Source organism: Convolutriloba macropyga, chromosome 14 (genome assembly GCF_964194025.1).
Source record: "Convolutriloba macropyga chromosome 14, txConMacr16.3, whole genome shotgun sequence".
In the NCBI taxonomy this organism is placed as follows: Eukaryota; Metazoa; Xenacoelomorpha; order Acoela; family Convolutidae; genus Convolutriloba; species Convolutriloba macropyga.
Genome location: NC_134481.1, coordinates 18395826 through 18411678, shown reverse-complemented (window position 1 = coordinate 18411678; position 15853 = coordinate 18395826). Strand labels below are relative to the sequence as shown.

At 33.3% G+C, this 15853-nt stretch overlaps 1 protein-coding gene across 1 annotated transcript in view; it reads right to left on the bottom strand.

Annotated features, from left to right (window-relative positions):
• Window positions 1-258: 258 nt before the first annotated feature.
• Window positions 259-15853, bottom strand: part of LOC142352869 (uncharacterized) — a 49457-nt gene continuing 33862 nt past the window's right edge. Inside the window, exon 7 of the mRNA XM_075405023.1 lies at window positions 259-797. Within this exon, the coding sequence (XP_075261138.1) occupies window positions 326-797 (472 nt within the window). The 3' untranslated portion in view covers window positions 259-325. The remainder of the gene's footprint in view (window positions 798-15853) is intronic.

Here is a 15853-nt window from a genome sequence, read left to right as displayed (position 1 = left end):
CTACTGATTCTTTGACAAACAATGTCCAACTTCAATGGGATTTTTTGACCAATTATGACAAAACTGTCAGCTAAATTTCGCATTTTTCCATGTCGGCTGTCATCTTATCATCTTGTGGACAACTTTTCTTAACACCGTATAAAACGTCTTTTCTCACGAAATTTTGTTCCCATATTATCTTTGCTTGCTATTTTTAACGGTCAAACTGAACCCTCAATCTACAAACCAGCTGACAAAGTTGAAAAAAAGATTAGGACGAAAAGTATTACTGTTAAAACTAAGTGCAATTAAATTTTCGTGGCAAAGTAAAGCTAAACTCTAAAATTTATTGCATTTCGTTCAAGTTTGGACAACTACTATTACGCCTTTCTAACTGGAATCGGGCAATAGCTGGAATTAGTTCCACTTTTTTATGAGTAGATGGTAATGCGTCCATTGTGGATGTGCGTTTCATACGAATTGCGAACCCTGCAAAAGTGTGTGAGTTTTTCTCTCGAACTGGGCCAATATCGAAAGCAATTTGCCTGATAATTTCACGTTTGTGACGCCGCATGCTGCCTCGACGCATTAATCTGTAGAAGTGTTTACGAATTGGTTTCTGACTGTAGAAGTAAACAAAAGGGTTGATTGAGTTGTTGAGGGTTGCTAGGGCTCCACTGATCACCTGGACTTTGAGAAGAATTTCTAAATTTCGGGCACCAAAAAGTAGCGCAAGGAACACTGATACTGGTAATGAGTACGTCACGAATGTTGATCCGACAATCAGTGCGTAGCATTTGATTAGCTTCAAATCGTACCTAAAATTAAACAAAAATTGAATTATTCGCTTAGAACAGGTCATGGGCCAAAACTGATAGCTATCTTGTAAGGTTGTATGATCTTGCAAGTTTATTCTAAAGGGTGCCAGGAACCGGGTTGCTCACAAAACAGCTAAAAGGGAGGAGATAATGAGAAAATTTTTTCTCTCCTCGGTTAGTTTACCAAATTTTAAGCGTGGAATTGGTGAAATAACGATAAAAATTCACAGCGAAAAATTGAATAAAAAAAATAATTGTTGATTTAAAAGTGAAACTAACAGCGGAAACTTAATTTTTTTAATTTACACTTAAAGCAGAATTCAATAGTTGACTCCCTTTTCCACTCTTGTTCCCAATTTTCAACGTTAATTTTTAACGGTGGAAGTAGAGTGGAAAAATTGAGACATAAATGAAATCGAAGTTGAATTCCCTTGTGTGCTCTCATCCTCTCTTATCCCCTATTTTTAAGGGTAAAAAACTGGGCCAATTTTTAATCCCCGAATCTTCAAAATCTTGGATCGTAATGGTTAACTTCCAAAAACCTCCGAGTCATTGGCGATTGCGCTATAATGTGTTTTTATTCCGTTCACAATTACAGGAAGATCTCCTTAGTCTAGACCTCGACCTATCAAAAGACCATGTTTGACCAAAATGGGTACGATTAGACCCAAAATAGCTATCAATAGAACTTTGCCAGACTTTATTCTCACCTGGACTCTGGCACCCTGGATATTTGCTCTACCCAAAATTTACGCTGGAGTTCTGCCCAACAAAAGTTTTGTCAATCTGGAAATAAGCTCGACCCAAAAAAAGTTAAGCTGGAGTTTTGCTACACCAAACTTGAGCTCTGGACTTTTCCTCGACCAAAATTTTTTAGGAGTAAAAATTACGTCGAGCAAAAATCAAATCATAAGTCAAGAAAACGTCTCTTTACATGGGTTTTTTTGACCAGATCAAATCAATTGTCAGGTCATGGGTGGAGCGAAAGTCTTTTTTTTTGAGTCTGCATTTTTGCCTCAAAAATTTTACACGCATCCTTGTTGCTCACTATTGCATAAAATGTAGTCATTTTTTATGCGATTCTGAAAAACCATCAACCTGTCAAAAATATGTTTTTCTAAAAAAATTGATTGTTCATAAATTTGGAAGACCCAAGTTTTGTCACCCTGGACATTTGCTAGACCCAAAAATTTGAGATGGAATTTTGGTGGACAAGAATTGGGTTCTGGAGTTTTCGTTGACCAAAATTTTGGAGTAGAAAAAATTGCTTCGAGCAAAACTCAAATCAAAGTTCAATAAACAGTCTTTTGTTAGTCTTTTTTTCGTTACCCGACTCTCTCAATATTGAAATCTTTTGCAGGTATTGTCATCAACCAACCAAAAAGACGCTGAGCTCTAAAAATTCATTGATACAGTTGTGTTGTTTTTCTTTAAATTAAGACCAATTCTTTCGTAATATGTCTCAAAAATAGATTAGCTGTTAAATGAAATTCAAAAAACAAAATGTTTGCGGTTTAAGTGGATCAAATAAACCTAATTAGACTCAAAAGTGCTAAAAAAGATTTTTACTGGACCCAAAAGTGCAATGAAAAGATCAGGCTCGACCCAAAAATGCTAAAAGAAGACTTTTGCTTAACCTGTGAAAAGACCATGCTGGACCCAAAAGTGTTACGGAAACACTTTTACTCGACTCATGAAAAGAGTTTTGATGGACCTTTGCCAGGAAGCTCGACTGTGTAATTTTGATCATTTTTCACCCCCTACTAGACTATTTGGGTCTTTTCATAAGTCGTGGTCTGGTCTAGGGCTATTATATGATCAACTGGGATATTTTTTCCAGTCATTTTTGCTTTTTGACCCACCAATTTATTTATCGTAAATAGATCTGAGTTGCATCACTAGAAATAATGTCAAGCGTAGAGTACCGAAGAAATCTATTATTTTGAAAGAAAGATCAGCCTGCACGAGGAGTTATTAATGTTTCAAAATATTAAAGACATATAACTTCACATTTTGCTCAATTGTTTTAGTATTTTAAAATTTTTGAAGTTTTAGTAGCCATGAAACCATAACCAAATTTTTATTGGTCTCAACGAGATTTTTCTGTAAAAAACATATTTGTATTTAATTCTAGTTTTTTTTTATTTTCAGAGCGTTTCAAGTGAAACCATTCATTTTTTTCCTTTTGCTCGTTAGTTTCCAACACAGAATATAAGTCAGATCTACATGGCTTCATGGTGCTTGATACTGTTGTCTGTATTGGTCTGTTGGCAACTAAGGATCTTTTGACTGTCAGACTTTGTGTTTTCAAGAAGACTTCAGAGTTTTGCTGTTTAACTTTTTCATTGTTTTGTTGTTGAGTCTCATACATGACTGAGTCTTTTTCAATTTCTGCAAAAACTAAAAAAAGCTAAAAATATCTTTTTCAGTTAGCAGTATAGGGTATTGATTAATGAAACTATTTCTTTCCGTAAAAATAATTTACGAATAGTTGAGTGTTGACTGTTGGTTTTTTTGTAGTTTTTATCGCAGTATGGGTAAGAAAAACTCCCGTTTATTGCCAAATTGTCATAATTGAGCACTTTTGAATGTTCTAAATTCATATAGTTAATCGTTTTTAAGACTGCAACAATTTAAATAATTTTTTGAACCCTTTTCTCAGTTCCGTCTGAAAAATTTGGCTGAATCGATGAAAATATCCCGCTTTGAAGTCCCTGGCAAGAGTGACCTGTGATCGGAGCAAAAACAAACACAAAAGAAGGATTATTGACTTTGAAAAAATGGGGTTTCCATCTCTATCCCAAAGCACAAAAATTTGCACACTACTTTGCATTACTGAGTCTAATAAGTGATCACATCAAGCTCTCAAAAGTCTAATCGGGCGTGATTTCAAACGAACAATTTGATCAAAAACTTATCAACCGCAAAAAAACAGAGTTATATGTTGCCATTTTTTGTAGGAATGTTGAATAAACAATAATGATCGAAAAAAAGCGAAAGCAAGAAGTGCACATTGTAAAATCCGACCATATTTGTTGTATCTTTGTTAATTGATATTCATCGTCTATAAAGCCTAATTCCACATAACGACGGCAAAATTTATCTCTAAAAGCTTAATTTATATATATTTTGATTTGCCTTTTCTATCAATGAAAAAAAAAATTGTGTTCAGCTCAGAAAAAAACTGCGCGCACAAAATCTTGGTTCAGTAGTCTGCCCGGGTTGAGGTATCACTGCTAAAAATCGCTAGAAGAAGTAAGATTTGCGATGAATTTCAATAAAAAGTGTAAGATTTGCGCTCAATGCGATGAATGCGGTGAAAAAACTTCTAAGCAGTGAAAAATATTTATTCACCGCTTATGCGGTGAAAAATATTTTTTTCAGCGCTACCAGGATGCGTTCAAAAAATATTACCACTAAAATTGCAATTCTTACTAATATTCAACGCTAATTTCAACGCTCTTCTTAACGTCACAGAAAAAATCATTAAAAGTACCTGACAGACGGAGCAGAGGAATAAGAAGTTGCTAACATGTACGTACAGAGATGTTCGAAACCGTGTGCATGAGTTTCTTTTTTGCATGAAATCCGACGAGTGCGGCGACAAAAATTTTTCACTTTAATTTTTTGTACATTAAGTACAGGTGCCTGCTAAAATTTATGCCAGGATGCCATTTGAATTGCGCAATTATCAAAGATGAATTGACCGATTATGTTAATTGCGGTACGTGACCCGCAGAGACAAAATCTCAATCCTTCGCAATAAAACTCACATTTATCAGGGAATTTTAAGATTTTGACTTCCAACTCGGTCGCAAAGGGGTGGGCCTTAACACTGCTCTTTTCCCACTTAGGACAACAAATTGGATTGTTATCCATAAAGTCACTTAATCCCACGTCTGACATTTTCTGGAGTTGAACATATCCTAATTCCACATATCGACGGGAACGGCGCAATTTCATGACTTTAAACCAGTTGTCACGCTGTGAATTGTTTGCATTTTTATGACGTCAGAGCCCAGAGTTTACAAAGCTTAGATCTGTGCTTTGAGACACAAAGTTAGATACGTTAGAGGCCTTTTGTAAAAATACATTATCAAGGACGTGTTAGTTTAGCTAAATTGTTCGGCTGTCAATTAGAAGAAAATCCAAGTTCATGAAATGTATCTTTATGCAAAATTTAGGGTATTCGAGAGATTTTCTGTATAAAATGGAATGCGCGTGTTAACCTGTCAAACATTCAGAGCAACCAGATTATAATAGTACTTGTTTTGCAGGGTTATTCCAGTCTAATAACTGTACTGCTCCCTAAAATGCTTAATTTTGAGTGAATTATGACATTCCTACAATAAGTTCAGTTGAACTAACGACAGGGGCAGAATCAGAACTTAAACTGGTCTCTCATTTGAAGCAGAATCCCTTCCCTAATTTCAGGAGCACTAAAATTGTTCATTCTAATAAAAACTTTCAACAAAAACTTGACCAGTTCTAGATATGAACTATTTAACAACGTTCAATTTAATCATGATGATTTAGTTAACTTTAAGAAAGAACAAAAGCATGAACTCTGTCGTCGTCTATAAAACATTCTGGGGACTGGTTGTCTTGTCTCCATTTACCAGCAACTGGTTTGCACTTAGAACCTTGAGCCCCAACAACTTATAGTGAGTATAAAATGGTGTCAGGACAAAATAGCCAACGCCAATATACCCATTGTGATCACCAAGACTACCAAGAATTCATACAAATCATATATGACCTAGTATGATTAGTAAGAATCATATATGACCTAGTACGAAATCAAAGAAAATTGTATGATCGTTGACCCGGGGACAAAAAGCCCGAACATATACCCAATTTTCACCGCGTATTTCTTACATCTTTTTGCGGTGAATCGCGGTGAATTATTTATTTTCCGAAACAAAAAAGCGCCTAAAAAGCCGCGGAAGTCCAATCCTATCCTATTTTTGTAAAAAAAAAACAATGTTCCTATCCCAGACCTAAGTCTTGTGAGAAGAAACTCAGGAAAGCAGATAAAATTTTATTTTCAAAGAAACAACACAAAAAAATTAATAAACACATCACATCGAAAAAACCGATCTAGCACAAGAACACAGCAGGCAACAGACGACTCTCTTCGCTAATCTTCTTTTTTTCATTTTTCTTTGATTTTTTTTTCAAACAGTTTTGTTTCTTTTCATTTTCATCTTGCAAGATTAACAGTATTTTGCAATAATCTTGCAAGATCTTTCAAAATTAACATCCTGTCTCGACTAGGGCGCTAATTAGGGGTGGATTACGGGTGAAACAACGGCCCGGTTTTTTCTGGGTTTTCGAGGGAGTTCAGAAAACTCTTAGGAAAATAAATGTTCTAGCCGAAATCATGTATTACCTAGCTTAAGGGTTATTAATGGGGTTCACCAAGCTTGTACAGGCAATATGGTCGATGAAATGGTTTCTGAAAAGTTTTTGATCAGTGAGGAATGTTTTGGGGATTGAAGCAATATTTTGTGGTGTTCTCCTACACATAGTTGTGATTTTTCCCTGAAAATTTACCTTAGAAAGCGGGGAGATTTTTTTGTTAAAAATGCCACGATATGCGAATGGACAGATAAAAAATTTTTCAATAATCACTGTCTCACAAAAATCTCTCCGTTTGGATACTATTACCTCAAGCAACAGGAACAAATTGAAAAAATTTGCAAATGAATTCGAACTTTAACATAGCTTTGATATTTAATCTTGATTTTCCGACGCCGAATATGAGTTTATCTTTTTAAAAACTGCAATAATTTTTATTTTTTCAGGCGTATTTCTTTTTGTGTGAGAAAAAAGTCAACAAATATTGTGGAAGCAAAAACTATTTGCCACCTTTTAGGCGGAGTTTTTCTACATGAACATGGTTGTTATCAGTCAAAATAATTGCCTAAGTATTGTGACTGGTTTGATCGTAATATTTTTACATGTTTCAAATCAACTTAAATCAGAAGTTTTTAAACATTTTAAAAATTGAAACACGAAAGATGCACAAATTGAACTTGTATACCATAGATTTCGATCAGATTAAGGACAAACAGAATGTTTGAGATATCATAGCAGACAACAATTAAGGTTAAAAGAGGACATCCCAAAATTACGAAACCCAAAATACCAAATTTTAATGTTAATTAGATTCGTTTCGGAATAGTCGGATTATGTCCACTTCAATTGCAGGATGAGTACTAGATACAACTTTTCGCAATCAACGGGTATCAACCTTGGTGTAAAAGTTTTCTGTTTTTCTTGCATTCTTCAAAACTCAAGTTTTCCAAGTTTCACCTAATTTTTTAAACAATTAAATCAACTTCAACTTAATTTTTTGAGTTTCATTATTGTTGTTCTTACTCTTCTTGAAGAGGGGGGAGGAACTTTATACTCAAATGCGTCTTTTTGTTCAGTCAGTTTTGACCGATTGATATATTCATCGTAAGTTCTGAGTGGTATCATTAAAAAGCCCGTCCAGCGTAGAGTATGTGATAAAAAAGAACTTCTAGATTTTCTAAAAAGATTTTCAATTTCGTTTTCTAGAGCGAGCTGTCGATGTTTTATGAAAAAATAATGAAAAAACTAATGTTGAATATTCTGATTTAAATTTTTGTTGGGCTGAAGTATCGGCTAAATACTTCAAAAATTACCATTTTTCATTAAGAATTGCCCGAAAAAAGGTTCTTTAGTTCACTTTATTTAAATTTGCCAGAAGTACACACACAAAAAAACTAAAACACCCTTTGTAATCTACAACTACACAAATGCAGCTAGTGCTATTTCCACTTCAATTGAGAATAATCTACGTTTTTGCCATTTTTTGCCGTTTTTTTGCTAGTTTTACTCTATGATTATCAAAAACGCGGCTTTTTTGATCTTTTAACAAACAAATCATCTAGATTTAAAACTTTCTCAACCATTAAGTGTTCTCCTTGGACAAACAGCAATAACAAGGCTGGTTTTGGCATAATCTTGGAATTTTGAAAACCAAAAATAATTCGAACAGTAATAAGTCGGTCTTTTTAGAAAAAATTTCGATCCTTTTTATGTTAATTAAAGATTAGAACAACTCAAATCAAAGCCCACTGTTGATAGATCCAAATAGATTCCTGGGCAGTTCAAAACTAAGATATCTTAAATTATTACTCGAAAAATTATTGTCATTTTGTCTTTAAAGAATGTTTCATTTTTGAACAAACAATGGTTTATTGAAGTTTGCCACTTTTTTCTCTTAATTTGCTCAACTTGTAGCTTTGTGTCAACAAAGAAAGAATGCTTCTTCTTCTTCCGCTTTTCATAGATTTAATTTTTGTCTTTTTTGCCATTTTATGCGTTAATTTATGGTTATCTGGCTCTGATACTACTAGATTTTACAATATTTTTTTTTACTTTTTAGGCATTGCATCATTTTTCACGTTCTTTCTCGTTTTGTTGCTCAATCACATTATTGACAAATCACATATTACATTATTAGCGTTCAGAATAAGGGACAATTGGACATTTAAAAGTCTTGAATGGCATAAATTAAGATTTTAAGAGCTTCGACACCCCTTTCTCTAGAATTCAGTTGATTTTTTTACATTTGTCTTTAACTATAGTTTTTACTTTGTCTTCTTAGTCGTATGAATTTTCCTGGATAATGACAGGTCTCATTGTCATCCATAGAGGAACAAAGTAGTGACCAAATGGTTGTTGAAAGGTGGATGTGTACAAAATGTTTTTTTAAAGAGTTCGTTATGAAGTTACTGGCTTCGACAACGGTTTTTCCCAAAAAAACTAATTTTTGATTTTTATCTATATTTAACGTTCTTTTTGTCAACGTAAGACATATTCCGAATAATTGCAGGTCTCAAGCGCGTCCTCTATACGAATAGAGGATCCGTTTTTAATTATTTATTTTTCGATTTGTAGCGAATGGCTTTCAATTATTTGAGAATAAGAGTTTTCGAAAAAGACAAAAGTATTAATTAATTTCGCTCATTTGTTCTTTTTTTTCTAATTTTTACATAATGAGAGGCCCTATTCCACATTATTGCCATTCGAGAACGTCTCAATTGAACGGATTTTGAGGGGCAAATTATGGCTTGACGGCTTGGACAGCATTTTCTCGCAAGTTTGACCTAGTACGAAATCAAAGAAAATTGTATGATCGTTGACCCGGGGACAAAAAACCCGAACATATACCCAATTTTCACCGCGTATTTCTTACATCTTTTTGCGGTGAATCGCGGTGAATTATTTATTTTCCGAAACAAAAAAGCGCCTAAAAAGCCGTGGAAGTCCAATCCTATCCTATTTTTGTAAAAAAAAACAATGTTCCTATCCCAGACCTAAGTCTTGTGACAAGAAACTCAGGAAAGCAGATAAAATTTTATTTTCAAAGAAACAACACAAAAAAATTAATAAACACATTACATCGAAAAAACCGATCTAGCACAAGAACACAGCAGGCAACAGACGACTCTCTTCGCTAATCTTCTTTTTTTCATTTTTCTTTGATTTTTTTTTCAAACAGTTTTGTTTCTTTTCATTTTCATCTTGCAAGATTAACAGTATTTTGCAATAATCTTGCAAGATCTTTCAAAATTAACATCCTGTCTCGACTAGGGCGCTAATTAGGGGTGGATTACGGGTGAAACAACGGCCCGGTTTCTTCTGGGTTTTCGAAGGAGTTCAAAAAACTCTTAGGAAAATAAATGTTCTAGCCGACATCATGTATTACCTAGCTTAAGGGTTATCAATGGGGTTCACCAAGCTTGTACAGGCAATATGGTCGATGAAATGGTTTCTGAAAAATTTTTGATCAGTGAGGAATGTTTTGGGGATTGAAGCAATATTTTGTGGTGTTCTCCTACACATAGTTGTGATTTTTCCCTGAAAATTTACCTTAGAAAGCGGGGAGATTTTTTTGTTAAAAATGCCACGATATGCGAATGGACAGATAAAAAATTTTTCAATAATCACTGTCTCACAAAAATCTCTCCGTTAGGATACTATTACCTCAAGCAACAGGAACAAATTGAAAAAATTTGCAAATGAATTCGAACTTTAACATAGATTTGATATTTAATCTTGATTTTCCGACGCCGAATATGAGTTTATCTTTTTAGAAACTGCAATAATTTTTATTTTTTCAGGCGTATTTCTTTTTGTGTGAGAAAAAAGTCAACAAATATTGTAGAAGCAAAAACTATTTGCCACCTTTTAGGCGGAGTTTTTCTACATGAACATGGTTGTTATCAGTCAAAATAATTGCCTAAGTATTGTGACTGGTTTGATCGTAATATTTTTACATGTTTCAAATCAACTTAAATCAGAAGTTTTTAAACATTTTAAAAATTGAAACACGAAAGATGCACAAATTGAACTTGTATACCATAGATTTCGATCAGATTAAGGACAAACAGAATGTTTGAGATATCATAGCAGACAACAATTAAGGTTAAAAGAGGACATCCCAAAATTACGAAACCCAAAATACCAAATTTTAATGTCAATTAGATTCGTTTCGGAATAGTCGGATTATGTCCACTTCAATTGCAGGATGAGTACTAGATACAACTTTTCGCAATCAACGGGTATCAACCTTGGTGTAATTGTTTTCTGTTTTTTTTTTGCATTCTTGAAAACTCAAGTTTTCCAAGTTTCACCTAATTTTTTAAACAATTAAATCAACTTCAACTTAATTTTTTGAGTTTCATTATTGTTGTTCTTACTCTTCTTGAAGAGGGGGGAGGAACTTTATACTCAAATGCGTCTTTTTGTTCAGTCAATTTTGACCGATTGATATATTCATCGTAAGTTCTGAGTGGTATCATTAAAAAGCCCGTCCAGCGTAGAGTATGTGATAAAAAAGAACTTCTAGATTTTCTAAAAAGATTTTCAATTTCGTTTTCTAGAGCGAGCTGTCGATGTTTTATGAAAAAATAAAAAAAAACTAATGTTGAATATTCTGATTTAAATTTTTGTTGGACTGAAGTATCGGCTAAATACTTCAAAAATTACCATTTTTTATTAAGAATTGCCCGAAAAAAGGTTCTTTAGTTCACTTTATTTAAATTTGCCAGAAGTACACACACAAAAACAACTAAAACACCCTTTGTAATCTACAACTACACAAATGCAGCTAGTGCTATTTCCACTTCAATTGAGAATAATCTACGTTTTTGCCATTTTTTGCCGTTTTTTTGCTAGTTTTACTCTATGATTATCAAAAACGCGGCTTTTTTGATCTTTTAACAAACAAATCATCTAGATTTAAAACTTTCTCAACCATTAAGTGTTCTCCTTGGACAAACAGCAATAACAAGGCTGGTTTTGGCATAATCTTGGAATTTTGAAAACCAAAAATAATTCGAACAGTAATAAGTCGGTCTTTTTAGAAAAAATTTCGATCCTTTTTATGTTAATTAAAGATTAGAACAACTCAAATCAAAGCCCACTGTTGATAGATCCAAATAGATTCCTGGGCAGTTCAAAACTAAGATATCTTAAATTATTACTCGAAAAATTATTGTCATTTTGTCTTTAAAGAATGTTTCATTTTTGAACAAACAATGGTTTATTGAAGTTTGCCACTTTTTTCTCTTAATTTGCTCAACTTGTAGCTTTGTGTCAACAAAGAAAGAATGCTTCTTCTTCTTCCGCTTTTCATAGATTTAATTTTTGTCTTTTTTGCCATTTTATGCGTTAATTTATGGTTATCTGGCTCTGATACTACTAGATTTTACAATATTTTTTTTTACTTTTTAGGCATTGCATCATTTTTCACGTTCTTTCTCGTTTTGTTGCTCAATCACATTATTGACAAATCACATATTACATTTTTAGCGTTCAGAATAAGGGACAATTGGACATTTAAAAGTCTTGAATGGCATAAATTAAGATTTTAAGAGCTTCGACACCCCTTTCTCTAGAATTCAGTTGATTTTTTTACATTTGTCTTTAACTATAGTATTTACTTTGTCTTCTTAGTCGTATGAATTTTCCTGGATAATGACAGGTCTCATTGTCATCCATAGAGGAACAAAGTAGTGTCAAAATGGTTGTTGAAAGGTGGATGTGTACAAAATGTTTTTTTAAAGAGTTCGTTATGAAGTTACTGGCTTCGACAACGGTTTTTCCCAAAAAAACTAATTTTTGATTTTTATCTATATTTAACGTTCTTTTTGTCAACGTAAGACATATTCTGAATAATTGCAGGTCTCAAGCGCGTCCTCTATACGAATAGAGGATCCGTTTTTAATTATTTATTTTTCGATTTGTAGCGAATGGCTTTCAATTATTTGAGAATAAGGGTTTTCGAAAAAGACAAAAGTATTAATTAATTTCGCTCATTTGTTCTTTTTTTTCTAATTTCTACATAATGAGAGGCCCTATTCCACATTATTGCCATTCGAGAACGTCTCAATTGAACGGATTTTGAGGGGCAAATTATGGCTTTACGGCTTGGACAGCATTTTCTCGCAAGTTTTAGTTGAATTTTTGTTGGTAGTCTCTATTTGTTGTTTTTTTTTGAAAAAAAAAATTGAATAATGACAGGTCTTAATGCCCTCCTACAGAGTCATATGTGACCATAAATACGTTAGATGTTTTCAATTGCCATCTAATGGTTTTCATTACTTTGAAATTAATGGTTTTTATAAATATAAGCCAATCTCTTAACTCTCTTATCTTTTCTAGTGAAGTACAAATTATTTTGCTTAGTTTCAGTATTATCTGACGCTATTTTGACCTTTTTAATATGTTTTTGTTTTGAAAAGTGACATAAATTTTGGATGAATTTAATGTTGGTTGTTATTGTTGTTTGATTTTGTTGTTCGTCTTGACTTGCTTTCTTAATAATGGCTGATCTCATCAATGTAATGCGGCATTTTTACGCCACTGAGTTTTTTGCGTTGAAGGAGATCTTTTTGTTCATACACATTTTTTTGAAAAATACCTGAATTTTGGGGGGTTTTCTATCTGTTCCTCATTTGGTAGACATTTCTATCTGACACGTTGTCAAAATCTAGAGAGGAAAACGGTGACAAAATCGAATATATTCGATCCAGTATATTTTACATTTTACGGCAATAGGGTCTAATATATAAACCATCTGACAAATTGACATATATGTCTACGTTTCGTGGGAAAAATTGATTGAACAGCAAAAAAATCTTAGTTTTGGAATAATTGAGTTTGTCTCAAGTTTCAGCTACTTTTTTTGAGAAAAATTTTTACCTCCACAAGTGCATTTGTTAACATCTCGCTTAATTTTTGGGTTAATTCCTCTTGTAGCTCTAGAAATTATGCCCACCCCTTTATTTGAATTTTTTAAGATGACTGCAAGGTGCAATATGCTCTAGACGTATATCTTCAATTCTGTATTTTTACTCTGACCAGTACTATGATCATGTCATTTTTTAGACTTTTCATGGTAAAATTCAGAACAAAAAAAGGTTCTCTGAGTTTAGTCTGAAACATTATAAATTTTCAGCCTTAAAATACTCTGAGCCGTAAGAAAATTCATTCTGAGTTTAATCTGTTCCTAATCTGTACATGCTGTATCATCCTATTATCACCGCTTGATTACCCAGATTCGATCGATCACGCAGAAAGCAACTTTTTACGCAAAATAACAACCAACCCAACAAAAACAACAAATGCTGATAATTAGATGAACAATTTATTTCATTTTTTTAGAGTTGTTTGTTGAGATGTAGCATCATAAAGGTATGCTCAACATTGAAAATGGGCAAAAATTGACGTCTCAACCCACTCCAAAGTTAATCATAGCATTAATATGCTTTTTCATGTAGTCACTTTGATAACAAATTTTGCATAAACATGAGACAGTGGCGTAACACACTTATAACGTTTATATGTAGAATCATAAAGTGTTGCTCGCCCTCCACATTGAAAAGCCATTTTTGAGTAAATTTTCTACTTTTGTGGCAAATTTTACATACACATGGCATGGTTGTTTTGAAGTTACTTGAAGGTTAAAATGTCAAGGAACCTTGAAAGTCACAGCGTGATTATGCAAATCAAATCACCATTGGTCAATTTAGCCACACACCTCCTCAGACAATTGAAGAAAAAGCTTTTCAATCTGTTTTCGTTCACGCTAATTAACTTCCGCTTGTAACTGAGCAAAGTAGACAAGTCTAGGGTTTTACCTGAATTATAGAGGAAATGAGAGTGGGGTGCGTGATTCGATGTGATTAAGATCAAATTTCACATCAGGGCCAGTTTTTCTTACACGCGGGTTAATTTTAAGACAGAGAAGTTGAGCTAATGGTACCGGCTACCTTGAAAATGACACAGAAAAAATATTGACGTTTTTTAACGTCTCATTTAATGTTATCTAATTCGTACATATTTAAAAACTTATTAAGTCAAGGAGGCTCGGTAATGTGCGTTCGGACATAATGTTCCGACACCGCTCATCCACGTTTTGATTTAATTGTCTACCAGATGAGGAAGAAATAGAAAAAGTTCACAGCGTTCAGCAGACAACAAATTAATGATGGTTTAGAGAGCCGATGAGACTTGCCATTAATGAGAGTACAGGACAAAACCAAACATTAAAATCCAATAATTGCAATTTTTAGTTAAGGTCAGAAATCGATGTCAATATTTTAGAAAAACGCTCCATAACAAAAAGAAAATGGAATCAGATAAAACTTGAACTAAGCAAAACAACCTGTACTTCATTAGATAAGATATTTGATTCGGTAACAGGTCGACAAAAACGAGCAAAGAGGGCAAATTTCAAAAATACGCTTCGAATTTCGAAAACAACCAATTACAATTTGATTGAAGCCAGTACGTATCAAGTAGGCACATTAATACGGTTAAATTATACCTCATAGGAAGCAAGCGAGAACTGTCCTTATCCGTAATACGTCAGACGACTAAAAAAGAGAACGGCAAAACGACAAATTTCAACAAAATGTAACAAGAAAGCAGTGTTGCAACCGTTAAACTATTCATGAAGAACAAAAAACATTGTCAATTGCGCCTTGTTCAACACCAATTGGGAAAAAACCATTGGGGTGATAATGTGGCAAGGAAACAAAAAAAAACACAGCGAGGGGAAATTCTCAAAAAATCACTGTTTTCTCATGAAAATGTGTAGTGCCAAAGCCAGGAAACAATTCATTGAATATATATAAAAAAATTTGATCATAGTCACCAGAAAGAGGATAAGCTTGCCGTTACAGAGACCAAGTTTAAAAAAATTGACAGAAAAAAAACAAAAGTAACAAAGCTCAAAAATCCACTCGTTTTTTATAAACTATTTTCAAAATTTCAAACAAACCAAGAGCTTTCAACTGAGAACAAACACAAATCATTTTGAAATAACTCAGGAAGCCAGTTTTGCTTCCTATTAGTGGGATCGACTGATTAAGACGACAATAAATATAACAAATACGGACAGAATTCAAAATTTGTTTAAAATTTATCGAAGCCACAATGTTTCAGCCATTAAAACAATCGGATATTGGAAAACATTAATAACTTTAGAGTAAAAAAGCACGTGCTTGATTTCTCGCATAGTTTTATTCGACGTTAAATGCGTCCTATTTGTGAAGATTTTTTGTGAAAAGGACAAAAATAGAATCACAAATATTGAAAAATACCGAAAAATCGTATTGAAAATTCTTATGAAAACAGACTTATGAGCTCTAAAGACATAATTCAAAACATAATCAACAGTAAAGTTTTTTTTGGAACAAAAAAATTGATGAAGTCTATCACTAATGAGGCTAAGTAACTTGTCGACGACAAAGAGAACAAAATTTGGGAAGTACAAAACTATATTCTTTAAATAAAATTAATTACAGGTCATTAAAACTCTTAGCTACAAATTGAAATCAAAAACTAGATTCTTTCAGCATCCGTAGAAACATTTAAAGCTTTTGATTGTCAACTATCAGCCGTACAACAAAAAAGAACGACAATTAGCGAGAACAATTGAAAATAACTCTATTGAAATTTTCAAGAGAACCGTTTTGCAGCCGTTAAAACAATAAACTTTTCACTGA